Source organism: Lycorma delicatula, chromosome 4 (genome assembly GCF_047948215.1).
Source record: "Lycorma delicatula isolate Av1 chromosome 4, ASM4794821v1, whole genome shotgun sequence".
NCBI lineage: Eukaryota > Metazoa > Arthropoda > Insecta > Hemiptera > Fulgoridae > Lycorma > Lycorma delicatula.
The window spans coordinates 177,865,756-177,892,360 of record NC_134458.1 but is presented as its reverse complement, the minus strand read 5'-3'; the positions used below and the strand labels follow the sequence as shown (position 1 = coordinate 177,892,360).

General features: G+C 28.8%; 2 protein-coding genes across 5 annotated transcripts in view; both read right to left on the bottom strand.

The window, feature by feature from the left end:
• Positions 1–1,607, bottom strand: part of Picot (putative inorganic phosphate cotransporter protein picot) — a 385,272-nt gene extending 383,665 nt beyond the window's left edge. The window contains exon 1 of the mRNA XM_075364767.1: positions 1,305–1,607. Coding sequence (XP_075220882.1) covers positions 1,305–1,377 — 73 coding nt within the window. The 5' untranslated portion in view covers positions 1,378–1,607. The remainder of the gene's footprint in view (positions 1–1,304) is intronic.
• A 10,370-nt stretch (positions 1,608–11,977) lies between these two features.
• The window catches only part of HPS4 (Hermansky-Pudlak syndrome 4 protein), a 122,852-nt gene continuing 108,224 nt past the window's right edge, over positions 11,978–26,605 (bottom strand). For all 4 annotated transcript variants that reach the window (XM_075364760.1, XM_075364761.1, XM_075364762.1 and 1 more), the window contains one exon: positions 11,978–25,148. The gene's annotated coding sequence lies outside the window, so the exon portion shown is untranslated. The remainder of the gene's footprint in view (positions 25,149–26,605) is intronic.

The window sequence follows — 26,605 nt, the reverse complement described above, 5'->3', positions numbered from 1 at the left end:
ATTCTTTCATTTGGAATTTCATTAAAGATCGGGTTAATACAACAACCTTGTCTGTTGATCTTGTTGAGCTAAAACTTCGAATTAACGCTGCATCTGCAGATTTGCTGGCTACAGTCTGGAATGAAATCGACTTCTAATGTATGTCGCATTACAAATGGAAGCCATATCGAACCAAAATGAATGTTGTGTGACAAAATTGATGTATTTTTCTATGAAATGAGATTTCAACCGAATCTGTAAGTTATCTCAATACGTTTTTATATGCTTTTAAAGTTGTGAAGTCCCTTTTGAATCACCCTAAATAGTAAACTATATAACTGCGAAAGTAAAAATGTTGACTGAAGCATAATTAGTTCTTTTTCGTAGAGTCGAGGTTACGTTAACTTAATTTCTTTTTTCTTTTTAAGAATAGATTACATATTTTTTTCTGCCAAGTTACTAAGGTTATTTAACATAAATGTATGTACATATCACTTTTTTAATTTTCAATGAACTTAATCACGTTTATTCGCCTAAATAAAGATTTCTATCCTGAAAACTCGAAATTTAGTAGTAGCCCTAAGATGAAATATTATATTTTAAATGTTAATTAATACATATACGTATAATAAAGAAGATAAGTTTGGAGGTTTATTACAACGTCTAAGAGAAACAATATTGTTCAAAACTATTGTCTTATTGTTATTATTTATTACTCAGAAGAAAAAAAAGTTACTTATTCACCCACACACGTACTCCACGAGGGGCACAAGTTGTTAAATCCTTCTGATTATGAACCTGGCGAACTAATAATTACAGCATTACTTTGTAACGTAGTAATATTTATTTACAAGATTATTAATTCTTAATAATGATATCATTTCTTTAATACTATTTAAATTTAAATCAGCCTTTGAGGAGATGATTACGTAAAATACTCACCGCAACAGTAAAATAACCAAAATTAATCTCTTGTATTTTCGATTACATAAATAAAGACCAAACTCTAATTTTATAAGGATATTTATAAAATTATATTTATGTAAATATAATATAATATTATATAATATATAATATGATTATATAATATAATATTTATAATGATATTTATACCAAACTTTTTATAAGGATATTTATATTTATTTAATATAAAACGAAAACAGAATTTTCATTATTCAATTCAAATTTAAATAGAAAAAAAACTTGCACGATGAATTATGAAACACCCACATACGATCTTAAACATTTCATATTCATCTACTACATTGTTAAAGAATATAATTACGCCAAACTATGACAACAAAAGATAAAATAGTTTAATTTACCTTTTAATTCTGGTGGTTGAGAATTTCTGTTATCATTTCCATTTTCAATCGGATTTAACCTGTTGACAACCATATTCACAATCGTCCAATTAAAATTTATAAAAAAAAATTAGTTATTTTAAAATTACACTCCGTTATATCCGATTAAAGATTAATTTATTTTTAAGTAATAAAAAAGTTAAAATAAAATTACGAAATACGATTACGAAAACTAATAAAAACAATAGACCGATCAAAAACAACACGCAGCCGGTTGAACGTGTACAACGAATAAGCGAAGGCAGACGATCGTTTTATATAGGCGCGCTGTATTTACAACTACTGGAGAATATAGCAAGCAGAACTCAGCTGTGTGTATACATTCTCCCACTCTAATCTTTTTGTATAGCGACAATCTCTTTATTTTGTCCCCACTTAGAATATTTTCTCTCTCCTTCTGACGAGCAAAACTAACCAGTGACCTACCTGAAACTATGCATCGTTTTAACTAATGTTACAAATATAATGCCAACTTAAACAATATCAAAAAGTCACACCTAACAAAAGACTGTTATTTTTCGACCTACGTATACTTTTATTAAAAGTATCAATAACAGAATGTTTTTAATGTTTAATTAAATAAAACTGGATCCGAATTTTTAATTTATTTTCGTAATACCAATAAAAATAAAAACATTTTTAGTAATATCTTGGCTCAATAATTCTTGTTTAAAAATTGCGTTTCCTATAAACATTTTTTTAAAGTAATTTTTTAACTTCAGTCGGCTGCTATAGAATATGACTGCTTTGGATTAATTTTTTGTTGTATTTTTCGAAGTTTAGAGTTCCCACAAATAAAACAAAATTTAAAGCAGTAAAACTCTTGGTATCAAAACGTGTATTATCATTTACTGGCTTCTATTTGGCTTTGTATCTTAGGAAAAGGTTTTTAACATAAAATTATGAAATTTGGCGTGGTACCACGATTTACAACAGAAACTCACCCTCTTGCTGTAACAATTTAATCAACTCTTGATCGTAAATTGAGCTCTTAATATTGCACACTTGTAATTTTTTTTACATAAATCAGTTGAATTAAGATTCGATTTCAAGAAAGCAACTAAATTTTTTCCACGTATCATTTCACCAATTTAATCTTTTTTGTTGAAATATTTCTAAAATCATGTTTAATGTCGTAGAATAGAAGAGACTTAGCAAGAAGATTGTCCTTAATTTTATTTTTTTATCAAGTTATATTGCAGAGCTTTAGTCAGTTATATATTCTATTCTGTGTAAAAAAAAACTTGGTCTTTTGTTGAAACTAAACGTACTTCTACTTTCTCGGTTATTATAGAATATAACAGAGGCAAAAGTAGAATATCTAATGTTGAAAATGACTCATCAAAATGATATACAGGTGACACAGGTTTTTGAATTAGCAATACTCTGTTAATTTTACAGTTAAATTATGTTTATTGACACGAAATTATAGCTCAATTTGCCATTTGAATGTAATTATTATAAAAAATAATGTCCTCGCGATGACATCCATCAATTTGAATGCAGTTCTTAAGTCTCTTCTCGAAATTCTACATCAAACTCGCCAACATATCTGGAGAAATGTAGTAATTTTGAATTATGGCATTCTTTAACTCGTCCAAATTGCGGGGTTTGTGGTTGTAGACACGGCTTTTAGGTACCCCCACAGAAAATAGTTCCAAACTCATAAGTCGGGAGTTATTAGAGGCTACGAACCAAAACGTGAGATGATGTGTCCAGGAAACATGCGACGAAGAATTTCCATAGAGTCGTTTGTGGTGTGTGCTGTAGCACCATCCTGCAGGAACCAAACATCTTTTAAAGCGATTCTTCGTCTTCGCAGATTTGGCCTGAAGAAAATTGAAGCATGGGAGTGTATCGAGCCGAATTAACAGTGACATTACTGCCATTTTCCTCAAAAAAAAAAATACGGTCCGATAATGCAAAAAGAGCCAACAGCGCACCAGACTCACTACTTTTAACTGTTACACAATAAGAATTTTATACGGGTGGAAACTTACTTCTTTGTGTAAAATTTGTCTATCAGATACACGATTGATTGCTAACTCACAAGCATGTCGTCTAGCTGAACGTCCTGGGCTTTTGACTAGCGCTTCCCTTACCCTTGCTATGTTTTTCGGTGTTGTTACACTGCATCTCGGACCTTTATGCTTCTTATTAATAATGTTTCTGGTTCATCTTAAATGTTCCACCCATCTGAGGATTGCATTACGACTCGGAACAGCTCCATGGCGACCAAGATTGAATTAAATATGAAAGAGTCGCTGCACAGCCCTAACAGACTCGCCACTTCTAACAAAATTGTCATACATGAACATCCAATATTGCAAATTCCACGGCACCATTATTACTGAAATAGCGTCTTGTGTGAGTAGAACTATCCCCACCACGACATTTTTCTACCACCGCGCTCTCAGTATTACGCGCTCAAACCCGTCCATTTCCTGGTACTTTCTGACTTAAAGGGCCCTAAAACGTCAATATCTGGCAAAAAACTACTTATTAAAATATGTGCGCATGTACGTTTACGCATATTTTTCTTAAAATCTTAGAAAGTAGGTAATGTAAAAATCTTTAATTCGAAACGATGACTTGTACATACTTGGGATTGATGTCATAAAATTTTTGAAAATATCCATTGAGTGGACATTATATTTCTATAAAAATTTTTGAAGGGTAAATTTTTTCTTACCTTTTCAATAGAATTATTATGTGAAATAATTTTTTTTACAAAAAACCATTCTCTTCCCTATGAATATTAGTTTTATAAATTATATTGTTAATTTATTAATTTTAATTATCAGTGTAGGCATGTTTTTTAGGGATGTCATAGTTTTAATTTGGTAAATATTTTAAAAGGGGTTCAAATGAGTAACGATATAAAAACTTGAAATTTATTATAGTTGCATTTATGACGTATTAATATCATTAAATCGTTTAAAATATTAATTTGAGAGGGTGGAGGGAAATACAATAATAGTGATTGTCATCTCAATAAGGGTAATTTTCCTTCTTATCTGTTCATTACATTTCAGTACAAGTGATATATTTGGAAAAAAAGTTTTTCTGAAAAACTTTCCCCTCCCCATAAATTAAAAAAAATTACAAATTTCAATTTTCATTAAATCTTATATGATTTAATATATAATTTTAGCCAGAAAAGTTTTACAATAACTGCTTTTTTTCAATTTTGGTTATGTACATACATTTACAATGGAAACCTGCTTCATCAACAATGAACCCAAACAAGTTGGATATTTGCTTTTATCATAAGCATTACTTTAGGTAACATGTCGGTACACTGTCTAGTGATTCAAACATCATCAAATAATCTATCATTTTAATCTTATAATCTGACCCGGCTTCTAAATTGATTGGATCACCCTTTGCCGAAAAAAAACGTTTCCTCCGTTGAACCTAGTTGTTTCTTAAACTTTAATAATATAGGTATTTTTGTAGAAAGAGCTGATTGTTAATTCATTCTTTTAAAACTATTATTTCCAGTATACAAATATAAGAGTTCTCATTTCTTTTGATGTTACTGGTTAAGAACCTGCTTCGTTTTATCTATTTATTAAAAAGAAAATAATATTACTTAAAACAGTTAAATGTAATAATTTACATTTTGCCACTATATTTTTCATTTTCTTTTAAATTTTCTTATATTTCTTCTAAAATAATTGCATTCTATGATGTTTTTTCTCTTAAAGGGATGTTGATTTACTTTTTTTGCATTAAATTACTAAACAAATATAAATTATTAATTGGAATTATGTAAGTAATGTATTAGATGAGATTTAACAATTATAATGTAAATAAAGTAATATTAAATATGAAACAATAACTTAATATATAACAATGAAAAACTATGAAAATAGAGATCTACAACAATATAAAATAAATTTCACTAAAAAGAAAAATATACATAAGAAAACTATTATTTTAAAAATCTTAAAATCCTGGTAAGCAGTACTAAATATAGAAACTATAGTGATCTTAGCAGAAAAGATAATTATCATCTAAACAAAAACAACTTTAACAGTGTACTGTCTTTCTTTTCTTTTTTCTTTCTTCTCTTTTCTGTTTTTGCACATCTCAAAAATTGTTGATTTTTAGCAAAAACGTCATGTAACATCTTTAAAGCTTCAAAATTTGCTGCAATTTGTTCTTTACTTTTATATTTAAAATGAAAGAGCTTTAATCTTACAAGTTTTGCATTTTTTGATTCCACTTATAAAAAAATACTGTTTTTAAGACTGACTCGAAAAAATAAGGATCTAACAAAAAAAATCAAAAACAAAAGTTTTAAATAAGTTTCCATATAATTTTCTTTTTCTTTCTTTACTGTAAACGCTTTAAAATTGGGAAAATGGACAAAATAAAGTTTACATGAAAATCCGTAGCTTTTTGGGAATAACCCAATACAATGATACAATATATATTTATATTTATTTAAATATTTTTTTAATTGTTTGTATAACAGAGTTAATATAAATCTGTTTGCAGTTTATGTTAAAGAAAAGATTTTTTGCCAAATTTAAAAAAAAATAAAAATTATTCTTTGAACAAATGAAGCACTAAAAATTTCTAATCTAATAAGCTTTCCTATATTGGTTCAAGTTTTAAACTACAGCCTTTATTAGTAACCATGTGAATTAAATACTATAAATGAAAAAAATTGAAAAAAGATACTTTTAAAATTTTTTTTAGATAATGTGAATTCTAATGTAATCCTGATACAAAACCATGGTTTTTTTAAACAATTTTATGATAAAAAACAGAAAACCATTGAGTAATTTTTTTCTTGAGTAATAAAATAAACTTGTTTTATAAAAATATGAATAAATTTTACTTAAAGCTAAGACAATCCATTTTATTTTAAGATAACTATGAAAGCTATGAGAAATGTTATTTAAATAATTACATTTTCAAATAATTAGTAATATTTAGCTGTTAAAAAAAATAATAAAACATTGTGTTAGAACACGAGCGACAGCAACATTAAAGGCAAAAAATGTTCTTTATAACATTTCACATTTTTTTTACTGTGTAATAACTGAAAAAAAAACAAAGTTATTCTATAGGAGGAGAGTTTCTACTTTATGTTTATATGAATAAATGGCAATATCCTAATTTAACAGTAACTGTTTATTTTGCCAAAAATAAGAAAAAAACCATTAACAAGCACGATAATATTAAAAATTTGCAATTTGTTAAAATTGATAATATCGAGACATTATCTAATTCTAAAATCAGCTTCATCTCTTTAATAGGAATATAGTTTAAGTAATTTTAAAATATTTAAATAACTCCAGCAATATCTTTAAGAAATTTTGGGTTCCCATTTTACTACCTGTAAAACGATTGTGATTGTTTGTTTAACCGTTTCAAATAGGAAAAAATGATTAATAAAATAATCAATAAGTTAAATAATTTTGTTTTCCTATTTAATTTATGAATGAACTGCAAACCTAAAAATAATGCATGGTCAACAGTAACATAAATATTTACACTAAAGTAAAGCATCAAGAGTTTATAAACTCTTAACTTGATATGTAAAACAACAATGGGGATAAACAAATAAAGCGTTCCACTTTGGTAAACCACAAAAGGTTTGCTAATAAATCTGTAGCAAGAAGAGAATATGTCTCTTCTTGTGGTAAGAATAAAAGATGGTCAAACACTTTCTGTTGACTTATGACATGATGAATGTGAATTAAACAAAAACTTAGAAAGCTTTAAATCAGTTACTGACAAACTGTACAATGTGATCTTTGAATAGGAAAGGAAACATGTGTCGTAAACATAGAGAATATCACAATACTGATCAAGGTTGAGCAAGGAACATATTGTAAAATATATATTACACATCGCTTAAAAAATATGATGATAAATAGAAACATAATACAATGTGTATCAGAAGTGAAATTAATTATTAGTGTCATGGACCCAACAGCCAAAAAGAACATATGAGGTAGGAGGAAAGTACATAAAAAAGGAGGGGATGTGCTAACAAAACAGAAATAAGGCAAATGTGTGAGATTATTAGGAGCGCAGTTTGAAATAAAACCGAAAAGATTAAAACCATGTATGATTAGTTAGTTTCTGTGAATATTTTAACAGCTGAACATAAAGTATACATTTTGTACAGATATTAATTAAGAAATCATATGAAAAAATTATATGAGATTTCCTATCATTAAGTTAAATTGACCTGACTAAAATTTTTTCTTGACCTTTAAAGGATAAAAAAATACAAAAGGAGTTTAAAATTCTGTTTTGTCTGTTCAAAGAATAAGTACTTCAACAAGCACCAAATCAATGAAAAATCCCCTTACAAGCTGATCGAAAGCACTTGGCATATATTATGGAGCAACAAAGTTAAAAGGTAAAATGTCAATGGTAGAAGACAGATTCAATGAACTGGTCTCTGTAGATAATTATAGTTCAGAAAGCTGGGTAAAACTATAAACAAAAGTTCTGAAATACTAAAAAAGAAAAAGGAAATAAGTGTAGTAAATTAACATTTAATTAACTCATTTTATTTTTTCTGTACTTGATTCAGAGAACATCATTGCTTTGATGTATGGATGGATACATTTATATGCGTTGATATCTACTTTGTTTGATGTAGCTGGTCTGATGAACATATAATCATGAATTATAGGTTGAGGATTTGAACTAAAGAAAAGAAAAACTCTACCATTTACAACCATAGTTGTAACATTGGAAAGACTAATATTTAAAGAAAAAATTTCAAGCAACAAACACACAAGATGGAAACTTTCGGAATAGATATTTGCTCCAGGAGGTAATTGGAAACAAGAATCTACCAAGACAATAAATGATCAGATTTGAGCTATCAGATTCTGGAGAGGAAAAACTAACATGCAAGAAAGAATCTCAGACCTTCTGCTGGAAATTCACCATCAAAATTAAGACCAAAGGACAAATATCTCTTTGGAATACTAAACACTGACTCCCTGATAAAAATCATAAATCATAACGATCTAATGAACATTTTAGATAAACAAGAATCTTAGTACTCACACATCAAAAAAGAAGATTCATAAGTACCCCCAAACACAATAGCCTCAGAAAGCTACAGAATTTCAAAGGGAAAACTGGAAAAAGAATAATGATAAATATGCCATGTTTGGGAACAGCCTTATAATCAACAAGAAAATATTACTTAGTCATAATTTCTATTTACCTTCCATTTGGCCCTTCTAACAATAAAATGTGGAAAAGCTACACATTAATAACTAACCATACTACAGTTAATGAAGATAATAAAAGAGACCCAAACAAAGAAGTACAATTTTGGGAACTGTTAGAAAATGAAATTTATACCAAAATTTTACTTGATCTTAAAACACAAATTGGCAAAAACAAATACCAGAAAACCATAGGAAACTTCCCAGCCCATAAAAGAACAAACAAAAACTGGGTAAGACTAACTAATGTAAAGCATTTAACCTCAAATTAATGCACACCTCTTAAGCAAAGCTCAACAGAAAACATGGTCTTCTATCAGCCAAATTTAGAATTCCAAATTAACCACTTTGCCAATTATTCTAAAAATCAAAAATGTCAAAGTCAAAAAGGGTGCAAACATTGAAACTGATCACTGACTCTCAACAAATAAGATAAGATTATCCCAAAACCAAAGTTAACAAAAGGTAAACTACGAAAGAATCAGATGTGACACTGAAAATTTAAGAAACAACCCAGAAACTAATTCAACTTCAAAGAAAAACTGTCATACAGTAAAGCCAAAAATGGGAACTGAGGGTTAAACTAACAGAAAAACCAAAAGATATCTGCCCTCTAAAAAGAAACAGAAAATCAGATGGAATGATACAAGTGAAGAAGCTATAAATTAAAGATAAAAAGCCTGTTGAAAATGGGATTCCTCAAAGACAAACACAAACTATCTAAGATTTAGAGCAATCCACAAATAATCATCCAAACTTATTCAATTAAAATTAAGTATAAGAATCAACTTGAACAGATTGAAGAGGACTTCATGAAAAACAACAAGAGGGATTTCTACAAAACAATCGAGGAAAACTTACCAAATACAAGCCACCTAGCCTTTACTTCAAGGATAAAGATGAGAATTATGCCTTAACAAAAAAGGCAACTGCTAAATTTAATCAAGATACTTCAGAAAATTTATTCAACTGCCAAGAATCTGAGGAAATTTCCAATTCCAGAAGCCATCATCAGAACCAAAAACTCAACCACCTAATGAAATTGAAATAAGACTAAATCATCAGAAATTAAAGAACAATGCAAGAGGTGATGACTTGATCAAAGTAGAATTATGAAAAGATCAGGAAAGCAACCAAGAGAAGTGAAAAAAATTTTAGAAGAGATGTGGTAAACTGAAAAAAATGCCACAAGATTAGAAAAATACACTAATACTTGTACACCCATTACACAAGAAAAATGGGTTTTATCAGATCTATAAAATAGATACAAATAACTATAGAGGGATTTCCTTCTTATCTATGACTTACAAAATCCTCTCAAAAGCTCTTCAAAAAATCTTCAACCACATTTACAACAAAAATAACAGAAATCAATGGACCTCACTGGTTCAAAAAGATCTAAAAAATTAAAATATCTGAAGAAACAATACAATATAGAACAATGTTCAGAAAACTGGTGCAAAATTTCAAGGGTTCCAAGAGAAGGAGAAAAAAGAAGAGAAACTAGAAGAAGAGAATATCCGGTCAGAAGAGAGGAGGCAAAAAAGTGAAATATTGAACTATTGGAAGATCAGAAAAGAAAACACTCAGATGAAAGAGAAATGAATGGAGAATGTTGTTTCACATGGTTCTCAGTAGGCCAAAATAGAAAAAAAATACAATGGGGAAAGTTTCACAACCACATTGCCAGCTTCACTTTCTTTATTAAAATACACTTTTAGCTACAATAGCACTGATCAAGGTAATAAACACCTGATTGGCAACAATGGCACCTCAATGATTAAATGATTAGCAGATAAATAAAAAATGTTACCTTCAAAACACACACACACACACACACACACACACACACACACACACACACACACACACACACACACACACACACACACACACACACACACACACAGACACACACACACACACACACACACACACACACACACACACACACACACACACACACACACACACACACACACATACACATATATATATATATATATACACACAAAATATTAAAATTCTAAAAAAATATATTAAAATATTAAACACAAAATTTTATATTCAATTAAAAATGCTTTTTCATTTGGAGAAAAGAATCAACTTAGTTAAAAGAAAAAATCAATAACAAATTTAATTTATGAATGTAAATGAAATAATGGCATTTAAAAATAAATTATAAAACACAAGCGCATTTGTTACTTATATAAGTCATATTACTATGTATATTAACATATAAACATAATTTTTTAAAAATATTGATGGTTAGTATTATTATTATTATTATTATTATTATTATTATTATTATTATTATTATTATTATGATTATTAAATAACAAATATTGTAAATAATTTTAAACTGATTAATTTTAATTCAGAATACTGTTTATAAAACAAAAAAAGAATAAAATAATTATATTAACTGATAGTTATTTATTGTTAGATAAATGATTGAATCTACTGATCTAGTTTCAGACAGTATTTTTCTAGTTTAATGTTAGAAAATTTAAATACAATGGATTTTTTTTTTTTTTGTTTAATGCAAAATTAATATTCTTAAGAAATTTTATATCTAAATAAATAAATTTATTCTGTAGCAAGTTCAATTTTTATAGTTGTATTGAAGGGTCTTTAACAGTAATGATCAAAATAAATATTATTTGAGAAATAATGTATAAATTTGTAATAAAAGTGTAAAAGAAGAAAAGAAATAAAAAATAGAATTCATATTCTTAATGGAAAAAAGAAAATGGTAAAACTCTAAAGCCATTTACAATATAATTTTTAGGCAAAATATTGAACTAAATGGCCATTTTGAATATTAAATAAATGTAGTCAGTGGATACTGAGATATAAAATACATAAAACAATTAGTTAAATAAATGGTTCTTATGGTCGTACATGCTCATAAAAATTTTTTTAATAAATTTAAATCTGTAAAAGGCAATTAGACATTAATCCCTATCATCATTTAACTATGAGCTTTCTGCATCATTATTGACAGAATTAATTTTCCCAACTAATTTCTGTTTATTACATACATTTTTAAACATTTTTGTTTCTAATAAACTAATTTTTGTTACAAACAAAACTGGGCTACAACCAATTTCACTGATTTATATTTTTTTTAATATTTAAAGGAGCATTTGGCAAACAATATTATTATTTATTGTACTTTATTTACATTAAACCTTTTGAAGATTTTGACCATTTATTGATTTCCAATTTATAACTTATAGTTTAAAATTCTTTTTTTTGAATCTATTAAAGAATAATAGTTAAAAAAAATAAATATTAAGAAAAAGACTAGATAACACAATTACAAAAAAAAAATTATATTAATTGTAATATTATCATTACCATTATTATACTACGATTATGTATAATTAAAACTAAAATAAACCTTTACAAATGGTAACCTCCATGTCAAGCTAGATTATTTCTCATACACTGAATAGATCCATTTCATATATCCATGGAGTTTTACAGTGAATAAATTTGGATAATTGGACTGGCTGTATTAATGAAAAGAATTAAATTAAATCCAAATTATTTTTTCTATTATAATCAGTTATATTTTGTTTTACAGTTTTTTAAACAATCAGACAGATGTTGCAATTTATCAACAATTTTTTTTTTTTACTTATTTTAGTTATTTTATGTTTACACAATTTGCTTATACTTAGTATATAGAATGTCAAACAATCTGTCCTGTAATTGACAAAATTTTTTTAAACAATTTAATTAATACTTTTTAACATAATTTAACGTGAAAAAAGTTAAACAAAATAAACACATCTAAAGTTAAGTATTTCAGTGTAATACATTATAAGTAATCATCTCTAACAACTAGCACTAAATATTCACAGAATACACTAAAATACAACATACCATTACCTTACTTCATACACTTAAAAGCAAAAAAAATAATAAGCTAATCTTGTACATTTATAAAAATATTAAATAACAATTACTTACATAATATAAATTAATATGCAATTAATAATTAATATACTTTCAATAGAAAGTAGATATAATACATATTAATTAAAATTAGCAATGCTACTGGAAGGAATTAATTATATTGCACTACAGTTAAGACAATAACTTTTTAACCAATAGCCACCCTAACACTTAACATCCTCCCAAATACTGGACATTAAAAAAAAAAAAAAAGACAGGTGTTATGTAGAATAGCATAAATGCTTTGGTATTTGGCACACAACCCAACCCAGTTAATTAATCTTATAATATCACCTTATCACTTAAAAATTAAACCTATCAGTATGGAATAATAAGATTAATATCAAAATGTAAAGTTACCACTAAACAGAGGCTTATCCAAGTGCAGATATAAATTCAGATCACAATCTGGTTGTGGCAGGATGTGTGATGATAGTGTCTGAATGGGAAAAGAGTAATAAAGATCAGGGGGAGAAGAACAGAATATATAAGTTTTGCTGATGACATAGTGGTACTGATGGAGAGCCCAAGTAAATCAAATGACATGCTTAAGACTTGTAATTGAAGACTTGTTAATGAAGCTTGTGAAAGTCAGGGTATGAGAATCAACAAAAAGAAGACAAAATGTATGGTATGAGGTGGAAATGAGGAGAGGATTGAGATTAAAAAAGGAAATGAAATTTTAGAGCAGATGAAGAAATTTCAGTACTTAGGGACTTTTTAACTGAGATGACCTGACTTGCACAGTAGAAATTAAAACAAGAACATCAAGAAGTAAACAAGCATTTAATAAGAAGGGAAGACTGCTGTGTGGAAAGTTAAACAAATGAGGAAGTATTAAGGAGAATCGGAGAGAACAAGAAAATGCAAAATGTAATTGAATAAAAGTAAAGGAATTGGCTAGGGCAGTGTTTCTCAACCTCTCAGTATTTGCGACCCAATTTTCAATCATAATTTTCATTGCACCCTCCTCTCATACAATAACAATGTATACAATAATAATGTATTTTGACACTAAAGCTACACTACAACCTTAATTATAAACCTTACAAATTACCAAGAATAAGTATATTTATTGATATTTGGCAACACCGATCTGCTGCATTGACAAAACCAGAATGAATGCCTCTCTACTGCTCTCTGTCTTATGTCCACCATATCAGACATTCTCACAGCTTTGTGAGAAGTTCTGATTTGTCTTGAACATTCTGGAATGTCTGCGTGGCTATCTGCACAAACGTGTATAAATGCTGCACCTCGTTCAATCCAGCCAAATCTATTGTGAATGTGTATGTTGTAATTTGAATGTTAATTGCAATTCAAGGTATTAAATGTTCACAACAATAGATTTATACAGAATCATGGATAAATTTTTAAGTGGTCGTAAGCAAGCACTAGACGATAGTGAAGCATCAACAAGTGCACAAACAAGCGTGGTTCCGAAAATAAAATCAAGAAAATATTCTCAAGAACACTTAAATTTTAGGTTTAGCAGCACTGAAGTAAATGAAGAAGAAAGGCCCCTGTGTGTCATTTGTTTAAAAATTTTGGCAGCAGACAGCATTAAACCTAATAAACTTAAACAATATTTGGAAACATTTCATGGTGAGTACATTAACAAACCTGAGAATTCTTCAAATTAAAATTAAAATCATAAGAAAAGGAAACATCATTTTAAAAAAACTCTCTGTGAATGAAAAAGCTTTACTTGCCTCTTATAAAGTTTCATATAAAATAGCCAGATGTAAAAAGCCTCACAACACTGGTGAAGAGCTTATTTTTCTAGCTGCAATTGAGATTGTAGAAACTATGTTTGAAGATAATTTTGTCAAACAATTAGAGTCCACACCTCTATCAAATGATACCACTGCCCGTCAAATTGGTGACATAGCTGAAGATGTACAGCATCAGCTTTTCGAGAAGTTATGTGAAAAATTGTTTTCAATTCAGATTGATGAGGCAGCAGATAGAAATAAAGATGCTCATTTCATTGCCTATGTTCGATTTTGTGATGGTATGTCAGCAGTAGTAGAACTACTTTTCTGCAAACCAATAGAATTCATAGCAACAGCACTCGCATTATTTTCTATCTTAAATGATTTTATAAACAAGGCAAACATAGAGTGGAAAAATTAAGTTAGAATATACACAGATGGTGCTTATTCAATGTCTAGAAGATTCCAAACTAAACAAGTACTTTTGAAACAAAAATCTCCGCAGAGTGTCTAGATACATTGCATGATCCACAAAAAAACTCTGGATTCCAAAGAAATAGGTCCTGGCCTGAATATTGTGCTAATAATGGTTATAACCATAGTAAATCATATAAAAATGAGACCCCCTGAAATCAAGAATCTTTTCTGCACTTTGTAAAGACATGGGTACAGTACATTCAGTGTTACTACTTTATTGTGAGGCAAAATGGTTATCACGTGGGTAATTTTTGCAATGGATTTAGGAATTAAGAGATGAAATTGCCATTTTTCTAGAAGTGGAAAACTGACCAGAAGCTGAGAAGTTTCGAGATGGTTTATTTGTGATGGAACTAAGCTACTTTGTCGACATATTTGAGAAATTAAATACCTTGAATCTTCAACTCCAAGGAGCAAATACACATATGTTGTACACAAGTGACAAATGGTTTTTGTAAAAAACTGGTATTGTAGAGCAGAAATTTAAAGCAAAAAGACTCTAGAAATGTTTGCAAACGTGGATGAATATGTTAAGACTTACAAGACTGAAGAACAACATATGAAAGTTGTTTTTCTAACCACTGAAAATCATTTAGACACGCTGGCAAAGAATTTTAAAATGTATTTTTTTGCTGACGGCTACTAGGTAGCAAGTTACAAGAGGGTAGGAATCCATTTCAAAATACTCCCAAAGGGCTCTCAACTGCAGAAGAAGGATTCTTCATAGACTTAATGGCAAGTAGTGAAATCAAAAGACAATTTAGTACTAAATCACTCTGAATTTGGCCAGGAGTGGATGATGAGTTTTCAGCAGTGAAAACAAGAACATTTTGTACACTATTACCATTTTCAACATCCTAATTTTTTGCAAAATAGGATTTTCTTCGATGACTGCTTTGAAGATGAAATATGAATTTCAGCTAAATGTAGAAAAAGAACTCAGAGTGTATTTCTAATATTAAACATTCCTTTGAAAAACTGCTCTGCAAGACAGGTTCAAGGGAGTCACTAATAATTATTAAACTTGTTTTTAATTTAGTATTGATAAGTTAATTATTAAATACATTGTACAGTGCTAATATAATCCTATTTATAAGTGTATTATATCAGTGTAAATATGTATTTTATTATTTATTGTCAGAATGTATTTTGTTTTGCTTTCCTTTCAGTAAATTAATAAATTTTTTTAATAATAATAATTTCTTCTCATTATACTCAAAACCCCCATTTAGTGTTATCACACCCCCCTAAGGAGGTATGCCCCACACACTGAGAAACACTGGGCTAGACATTGTACGAGAGAAGGTGTTTATTAGTGGATGCGATAGAAGACTTGGTAAATGGAAGGAAAGGAAGAAGGAAGAGATTTCAAATGATGGATGGGATTATGGAAAAGGGAAAATATGCAGAGACAAAGAGGTTAGCAAAGGATAGAACAAGGTAGAGAGCAGCAGCTGTGACAGGACCTGCTCTAATGGCAGAACACTATGAATAAATGAATGAAACTAAAATGTTAATAACCATTATAAGTTAGGTATGAGTGATTAATAACTATTTAAAAATACAAAAAATAAATAACAATGTACAAAAGAGATTTAATTCAATCTACAGTACATTATGTTACTTCTTTGTATCAATTTAGGACCATAGACAGAATGGTAAATCAACCTTATAAAAAACATATGACTCATAACAAAAAACTGGTCAAGCATCCTATGTAAAGTGAGTTTATTATGGCACTGCACTATTTTAACATCATACCAAGCCCAACATACCCTTATACAACACCAAGGTGAGCTCACTAAAGGTAATATTCAATAATAACATACACATTCACTCTATTTACCAAAGGGATGGCTTGTATAGGGAACATCAATACTCACAAAATGAGAAACACTGTCAGATATCATATATCAACCTTGAAATGGTATGTAATGAATAAAATGATATTATTCTACCTTATCAAAACTTTCTTAAGTACTCACAAATAATTAGAATAAGTGCTTATTTCTTTATACATATATTTAAAATTATTTATTTTAAATTTTACATCAATTTTATTCTAATAGAACTATATAATGCCTGAAAAAATTAAAAAATCTTTTTAAAGTATAAATAGACAGTCATTACAGATTTTCATCAAATTAAATTAAAAATAAAATATAGCATTCCCACACTATCTGTGGATTTTTAATTTGTGATTTTGTTGGTACACAATTTTGTAAAACAATTAAAAGAATTATAAAATGAAAAATGAATAATAAGGTTTTATAACGTGAATGTGGACATAATATTTTTTCCACTAAATACAACAATACTTACAAACCACTAGAAAATGCATTATTATAGATGCTTTTAAGAAGGCATATTAGCATGAATTTTTGAGATTTATTTAATGTACAATAAAAAAATTATTAATAACCAGATGTTGGAAAAATTACATCATAAGACTCTGTTGAGACAATATAGAAGATTAAGATAAAGAAATAAAATCATTACTATAAATGGCTTGGAAAAATATTACTGAAAATCACGATTCACATTGAGAGAATAATGGAACAAACAGTTTTAATAAAGACAGAAAAATCACCTTAGCACATAAGATTAACTCTTTTTTTCAAGAAAATCAGCCCTTTGACACCTGTGTAGCATTTGGTTACAAGACTGATAGGATTGCATTCTGCAATGCACGCCATATAATTTTATTTTAGATTGTACATCACTAATAATTAGCTATAGACTCCAGAATATTAACATATGCATATAAAGAAACACTTTCATACACACAAATATTATAGAATAAACTTCATATTAAGTCATAGACTTCATATTTATGACTTGTTTAGAATCATACGAGGTTTGTAAATAAGATATTGAGACTGGTTCAAAAAAACTTTTTATTTACAATCCAATTATCTTCAAATACTCTATCACCTTCAAAATAGTTCCCTTGGGAAGTAACATAACGCTTCAAATGGTTTTCCCACTCTTCATAGCAGTGTTGGAACTCAGAAACCGGAATATCCTTCAGATGGTCAGTTACTATTTTTTTATGTTTTCTGCTGTTCCAAAATGGTGTCCTTTGAGCTGTTTTTTTAAAGTCGGGAACAGGAAAAAGTTGCAGGAACTCAAGTCAGGTAAAGGTGGTCGAGGAACTACAGGATGTAGTGGCAGCACTTTCCTGTGCTGAAGTGGCAAAGATGGAAGTACATAAAATTAAATTTGGCAAAGGGATAAAAAAACCATCCATGATACATACAATAAAAACATGGGTGGTATTGATGTAAAAGACAAAAAGATCTATCATGTTGCTAACTGTGGTATAAGGAGGTGCTGGAATAAAGTATTTAAAATATAATCGATGAAGCAGTTCTTAATATGTACATCATCTACTGTAGTAACACAGACAATCCTTTGCCCCGATATGATTTCCTAGTGGATATTATTGAAGCAATATATTATGGCAATAATGAGGATGATGTGCCTCTCAGACCTGGACCTCTGGTAAACTTAAAATCTAGCGAGGATACAAAAAACCATTTTTTTGCTAAACTTCCAGATAGACAGGAAAGAAAGTGTATTGTCTGTGGTCCAGAAAATAAAAGAAATAGGTCAACATTTTGGGATCCAAGTTGTAATGTAGGAATCCATCACAACTGCTGGCAAAAACTAGATCATTATTACGATCCATTAGGTTACAAAAGGCAGAAAAATGCCTGAAATAAAATTAACAAATTTATTAATTATCCTAATATAAATAAAATGTAAACAGTGCAACTCTATTGAACAAGCCTATAAGTTAGTATAAATGTATTTTGTTCTGTTCAGTGGCAAGTAGTGTAGTGAACTGAATGTTGTAGTGCGATACGTTTTTTGCTTCTAACTTGTACTAATATCAATTTATTGCAATGAAACTTTGACAGACAAACACAAAAAATCATAAAAAACAAAATGTATATTTTGGAAAATTCCTGCTGTCTATGGATAATTCTCTGAGTACTCAAATCTTATTTTTTTCTGTATGTTTCATGAATTTTTATGTTTATTGCTACATTTAATGAACAGTCTTTTACTTATTTTACTGATATTTAAGTGTTTTGAAAGATGAAATCTCTTTGAATAATCTGATATCTTATATTTTACAGTGCTGCTATAAACAACGTTGTAAAGAAATAATCAGAAGGCTAAAAAACAGATAAATTTGAGCTGGCAACACAGACTGTTATTAATGGGCACTTGTAGGGTTAATTAAGGAGCAGAATTAGTGATTTCTTATTGTTTTTGATCTGAAAAATTAAATAAAATAGGTTCCAGAACCTTATCTGCAGCAGGTTTTGAAATCTGCTGTGAAAACCAATAAATTGGGGTAAAAAACCCTATTTTTTATGTTTGATGTGCAATAACTTTGTTGGGCAATAGACACATTAATCTTATGCTACAGCTGCTGCAGTAGAATATGAAATATGTTTTCCGAATAGCAGGATTCCAGATCCCCAAAAAATTAGCACAACGTTTTGCAATCTTTGGGAAACAGGTTCACTACCTAGTATTCATACCAACTATGAATGAGCTGTCCAACATGACACTGTTACCGAAGACATTATTATCGATGCAGTTCAGCACAGTCCAGGCATCAGTACAGGATGTCTTTCCAAGTGGATTGGAGTTTCACATTCAATGGTTAGCAGGATACTTAAACAAAATAAGTTTTATCCTTATAATAAACAAGTAGTTCAACATCTACATACAGGGACGGTCCGATTCACTTGGATTCTGCAACTGGTGGATACAAATTGACAACAAGTAAATCTTCATGAAACGGTGGAAAGCAATTTTGCATCAATGTATGGTGCAGCCTTCTTCACAAACAGCCATTTGGACCATTTATATTATCTGGCCATTTAAATGGTGAGGTCTACTTGCACTTTCTTCTAGATGAATTGCCGCAGCTGCTTTAAGGTGTTTCTCTAGCGCAGAGACGCAAAGTATACTTCCAGCACAACGGAGCACCTCCCCACTTCTTTTGTGTCATTTTCACTCGCTTAAATCATCATTTCCCTGAGAAATGGATCGGTCGTGGAGATCCACATTCCTGGCCACCAAGATCACCTAATCTAACCCTTTAAATTTTTGCATCTAGGGATGGATGAAAATATAGTGCACAAAACAAAAATACATTCTTTAGAGGAATTAATTGTCCGCATTACGAATGTAGCTGAGCAACTTAATACAGGCCTGAAGAACTAAAACAAGCAACAAAAGTAGTACAGAAGCATGCCAAGTAATGTGTTGAAAATGCAGGCTCATTTTTGAACACTTATTACAAACTATCTATGATGCACTTTGGTCTAGTGCAGTGTTTCCCAACCACTGGTCCGCAGACCAGTGCCAGTCCACAAAAAATTTAAAAATTTTAATGTCCTTTCTAAGGTTATTTGAACCTCTCAACTACTTTACACAAACATAAACCTAAATACATAAACAAGTGTATACATCAAAAGAGAACATATTAAATATACATCCTAATTTGGAATAATTAAATATTTCACATGTTCACGATTCAACAATTCTTTCAATGAATAACACCACTGCACTGCTAACACATTCGAATGAGTTCAGGGTGGCTGCATGTGACAATTATATAGACAAAGTGTGCAGGCCCTGAAAAATGAATGAATACAAACAAGTTGCTAGCAGTTTCTTTCTCTTTGGTCTTTGTAATAAATCTTATTTTATCACACTTGTATTTTTTGTAACTTTTGTGTTAAGCAAATTTTTTGTTGATGAAATTTTAAAACTCAGAATGAAAAAAAAGATCAGGTAGCAAATTCTTTTAACATTTCTTATATAGTTACTGACAAGGATTACTCAAGAGAAAGGTAATGCTGGCCCTGAAAGTATGCCAAGTACTAGTGCTGTAAGTTTAGAAGAAACAAAGAAAAAGAAATATGTTGATATTTCAGAATGTATAGCAGAAATCAAAAAGAAAAAAGAAGACTCTATTAGGCATTATGATAAAGATTATTTAAAGCTTGGTTTCGCTGTAGCTCCTGGCAGTGAAGTATCACCAAGACCTTTATTTGTAATGTGCCACAAAATTCTTTCAAATCATGCTATGAAACCATCCAAACTGACTCGTCATTTGCATTCAAAGCATAGAGACTACACTGATAAGTCACTGGATTTTTTTTTTACGATTACGTAACCAGATGTCAGCTCAAAAGCATCACATAAAAACAATGAGGACTAGTAACAAATCTCTGCTTTATGCATCTTATTTAGTTTATCTTCGAGTGTAGCTAAAAAACCATACACAACTGGGGAGGAGTTATTAAAGCCTTGCATCTTAGATGTTGTACAAGAAATTTTAGGTCTTCAAGCAGCTAAAAACTAGAAGCTATACCACTTTCGAATAACACTATAATGAGAAGAATTGCTGACATGGCTACTGACATAGAAATACAAGTTGTAGAAGGGATCAAGAAATCAAAATGTTTTGTGATTCAACTTGAATCAACTGACATGAGTATCCGTGCTATCTTACTCTGCTTCGTGAGATATAGACGACAAAGACTTACGGGAAAAACTTCTATGTTATTTTGACTTACCTGGATGAGTATTTCCCTGAAACTGAAGATCCATGAAAAGGTAACCTCTAGAGTAATAATCCTTTTTTGGAAGATGTAAATTCTTGCCCACTTGATTTTCATGACAAGGAAGTACTAGTTGAATTGTCTCCTGAAGTTACTCTTGTGTCAAGACATAAAATGCAATCATTGTCTCAATTCTGGATATCTCTTGATAAAAAATTCCATCACTCTGTTATAAAGCTACCAAATTGTTGGTCGTTTTTTTCATCTTCTTATTTACGTGAAAAAAGGTTTTCAACTATGTCAGCAATAAAAACCAAAGAAATCTACTGGATGTTAATGCAGTGCTTCATCTCGCAGAAACAAACCTGCAGCTACGTATATCAAATTTATTAAAAAATAAGGAGCAGCAAATGTTGCACTAACTAAAAATTATATTTCTATAACATTATATTTAATAAATGAAATATCTACTTAATGTAGTTTTTTTTTTTTTTGGCTGATGCCAGTCTACGAAATATTTTTCCTATTATCACCGGTTTGCAGGTGTAAAAGGTTGGGAAACACTGGTCTAGTGTACTGTTTCTGTTTCTAAATATAATTAAAATTTTTCTAACTTTTCTTTGTTTTAATCAACTTATCTTAACCATTTTGTTCAGAATTAAATTCTCTACAAGTTTTGTTTAAAAGTTTCACGTGTTTGTTACCCATTTAACAAAGTTATGTTATGAAAGTCAAACATAAAAAACAGGGTTTTTACCCCAATTTATTGGTTTTAACCAGAGTTCTCAACAACTACCACAGATACTGTTCTAGGACCTATTTTATTTGATTTTTTAGGTCAAAAATAATAAGATATCCCTTAATTATATACAAATCACTTAATATTCTATCCCTTAATTAATGTCCTAATAATTTCAGTATGACCTCATTTCACTGGTGTAGCTAAAAATCTGAGTGAAATCTATCATTAGACATAACTCACAAGCAAAACATTTTAGGGCATATGATACTAAAATATATATGAACTTTTTCCATTATTTTCAAGAGTAGAATAGGTTATGAAAGTCCAGGGAGAACTACATGATACACCTGTAAAAAGAAGAGTGAGAATTCTTTCTTTTTTTGGAGGGGAGAATGAATGGGTGTATACAGATAAATGATAGTGATTTGCAAAAAACTAAAAATTAATTTTAGAAAATAATAATTTTTTAAGTTGGCAGATCTACTTGTTTTTATTTTTTTTTAATCCAGATTTTTAGCAATTTTCCATTACCCAAATAAAAAAGAATTGAGGTAGGTACATAGTGCAATGGACCTCCTTTAAAGGAGACAGTACGATTCATTTTTTACAAAAACATGTTACAATTTTTTTAATATTTATATTTTTCATTATTTGGAATAATTTAAGATAAAATATACTGCGTTTATTATCAATAATATAGTCAAACCATTTTTAACAAATTAAAAAAAAGTCTAAAAATTGCTTCTCAGTTACATTATTTTTACAGAGTATGTTCCCACAGCTAAGGTAAAAAACCTATTAAACTTCATTCTATATATTTCTAGTCTCACCATTTATGATTTTTGTTTTTTTTTAGAAATTTGCTTCAATTGCAAAGAGCATAATCCCAGCAAACAGTGAAGAATTATTAGATAAGTTCCTCAATTAAAAACTAATATAAAAAAAAAACAAGGAGATTAAACAAACATCTTAACAAATCTTACATCTTTCCTTATGAAAATATTCAAATGATTTACTGCAACATGATATTTCATATTCTATATGAAATTATAGAACGTTTCATATTTTACATAGCGATTAATAAAATATTTGATATGGAAAAGAAAATTCTTTAATTATATTCAATAAGAAATAAATAAAACATTGTGTATTTATCTAGTACATCTGAACATAATTTCTTACATACTAAAAATAATCTGGATTTTGTCACTTAAAGACTACATACAAATACAATTTTTAAAAAAAATTTAAGTAATTAAATTATTTAAAAAAAAGGAAATAAGTTCTACTTAGTCTAATGAGCAATCCATAAATTTATAATTGATATGATACATGTAGGAGGTACAGTTATTTGATTTTAGGGTTATTTTCTTTTCATTTACTGATATTTAACTTATCTTTATGCTCATAAAATTATTAGAGAATATAATAACAATTATGTATGATTATATAAGACAGGGTTTTGAGGTCCTACTTTTGCTGCTTAACTACTACTCAGTGCTGGTTACGCTTTAAAATATTCATTAATTATTAAAGTTAAAATAATATGTCATATTAGTTAATTAAATTACACTAGAAAAATGTTTAACATAAAATGAAAATGGTCAGTAGATTATCTTATCTCAATGTGAATTAATTTTTTTTTACCAGTTTTATTGTTCTAGACCTATCTTACATTTATAAATGACATAAAATCTTAATTTTTCAGTTACATGGCATAGCTTTTTTCTCAAAAGCTATGCCATGTAACTGAAAAGCAGTGAAACAAAGATAATTAAGGAAATGTAAATCCAGTTTCAATTTCTTCAGATTTATACTAATGGCAATTTAGTAGATAATGAATTTGGGGATGAATAAACCACACTTACGGAAATGAGGTTAGGTTACTTATAATCAGTTTATTAGAAAGTAGTAGGCACAGATTGATATACAAAATTTTCTACTTGCTGCATGGACAAACAGTTCCACCAAAACCTACGCAATGCAGGGAAAAACTAGAAGTTGTGTTTTGCTTGAAGCTCTGTAAGAAGTGAGTAGTAGCGGTCTGCCATCCATTTTGAGAAGACATAGGAACTTTGCTTGCCAGTCAATATCAGCACCAAAGTTGTTTGGGCCAGTTTTACAGTGTTGTTTGTCTGCAAGGTTGGTGTCAATCAACTACACTAAAATAAATTTTTCCTTCCCTATATCACCTTCATCACCTGCTCCAATTAAACTGCTCCTTTCTTTTCTCCACAGCTGCTTATCGTTCTGTCTTAAGACAGACACTTGATTAACAGGATCCTCTATACCGCAGATTAACCAAATTCTATCTATCCTCCACTCCTTATTCCACCCACTTTACAAGAAGGAGGAGTTTTGATTAATCATATCTAGAGCAATTACAATAAAACAAAATCCTGTACAAGACATATCATACACTGTATTTTCTTTCTAACCTGGAGGAAGAAAGTAATCTTTAAATCTAAGACATGTTTTTGGGCATATATGGATGGATTTATGTACATCTTTAACAGAAAAAAATTAATTGTTAATAAGCAATTTTGTGTAAACCAAAATTTCCCAAGTAAAACTTCTCAGTTACTCATAAAATTATAACTTAAGTATCAGAATTGGCCATGATCGAAGTAATATTTTGTATTAACTGAAAATTTGTTTTTAATTTTAAACATTTTCCAATGTGTAGTACAATAAAGTCAGTTATATAATTTCAAAAATTTATTTTTAATAAATATCAATATTTGTAGAATAACTACAATATTAAGTATTATTTTATTGAAAACATTATTTTTTTTCTAATAATACCAAATTAAGAATAATAAATACTATGGACTATGTACAAGTATTCCAACGAATAAGAATATTATTGCAATAAATTACTTTTTATATGAAATCTATAAAGGATCTTATTGATTACTATGCAGCATACTATCCCATTATTATAATACCAACTATACATACCAGATTAAAATTAAAATATTTTTAAAAATCAGAAAGTTTTTGATCTTTTTCCTTCATCTTAGCTTAAAAATTTTCATATTTGAATTGTGAGAAAAAGTTGTTCAACCAGTTATCAAATGCATTAAAATTTATACCTAGAAAAAAATAAAGAAATTAAAATTATTTATGAAAAAGGAATCAAAAAGGAAACTAGATAAAAAAAATATACGAGTTATATATATATATATATAAGTATATATAAGAGTTAAATACAAACATTTTATAAATAATAAAACAACTTACAGCATTTAAAAGTTTTATTATGATCGTCATAATTTTTAAAAGTAAACTTTAATAATTATTCTAAGCTTTATTAAAAGTTTATTATATAATTTTATTGAACATTAAACTACTATGTTTAAATCCTTAACTGGTATCTTTCTCACTTACCAAAATATATCATCATCACTTCATTTATATTTACTACAACATTTGAGGTGCATTTTTAAAAAATGTTTTTAAATAGATCATCTAGAATTTTATTCCACGCTTCCAAAATCCACTTACACTTTCAACTAAGAAATAAGTATTTATTTTTATTTTTTTGAGAACTAGTCATTTCATGAACTTCATCATATGTTTGATATACACTCTCATGTCTCAATAAGCATATGGACAGCACTATAATATTAAATGATCATGTTTTCCAGCCGTTATTAAAAAACTTCATCTTGAAATCTTAAATAATAAGATTGTAGAAACTATACACTAGCATGCTGTCTTCTCAATAAATCTCCTAATCACCTTTTTTAAAACATATTCCACCCTACCCGATACCAGGTATGATCGTCTATCCGATCTTTTTCTTGAGTTTGTATTACAATCATACATTCAAACTTACATTACCATCATATGTTCAAACCCTTCTTCTAATTGAATTATCTTTTTTAATGTCATAAAAAATATTCTATTTTTAAATTCATTTTATTATCAGGTAAATTAGTAATCAGAAAAAAAATTAATGAATTGTAATAAAACTAGCAATATTTAAATTATACAACGGCCTTTTACGAGGATATAAAATAAATTATTGATCACTAATAAAAATATTTTATGCATGTGAATAAAAATTTGTTTACCTACGCAGACAGTACTACTAAGCTTGTTAAAATAATGAATAACAGTTTTTTTTTTTTTGTTAATTAGAAGCCAACAATACATTAACGTCAAATGAACAACCAAAACACATTTTTAAGCTTAATTCAAGGAATATTTTTGCATACATTACATAATGTATACAAAATTAAAAGGATATTTTAAGTATAAAAATGCATAATCAACTGGAATAAAAACTAATAGATTATAATTCTAAATATTAAAATATATTTCCAACAGCAGATACTGTTAGTAAACAAACATGTTCTTGGATCACTCATTAATGCGTTATTTGCATATATTCAGCATATGAACTGGAAAATTAATATTATCACAGTTTACAAGCTAAGGACGTGCAAAGACAGCAACCAGCATGTTGTCTATCGATATACTAATTTGCTATTAGTATTTAATCTTACAATTTCAGACTGAATAAGTTCAATAAATAGGAAAAGTT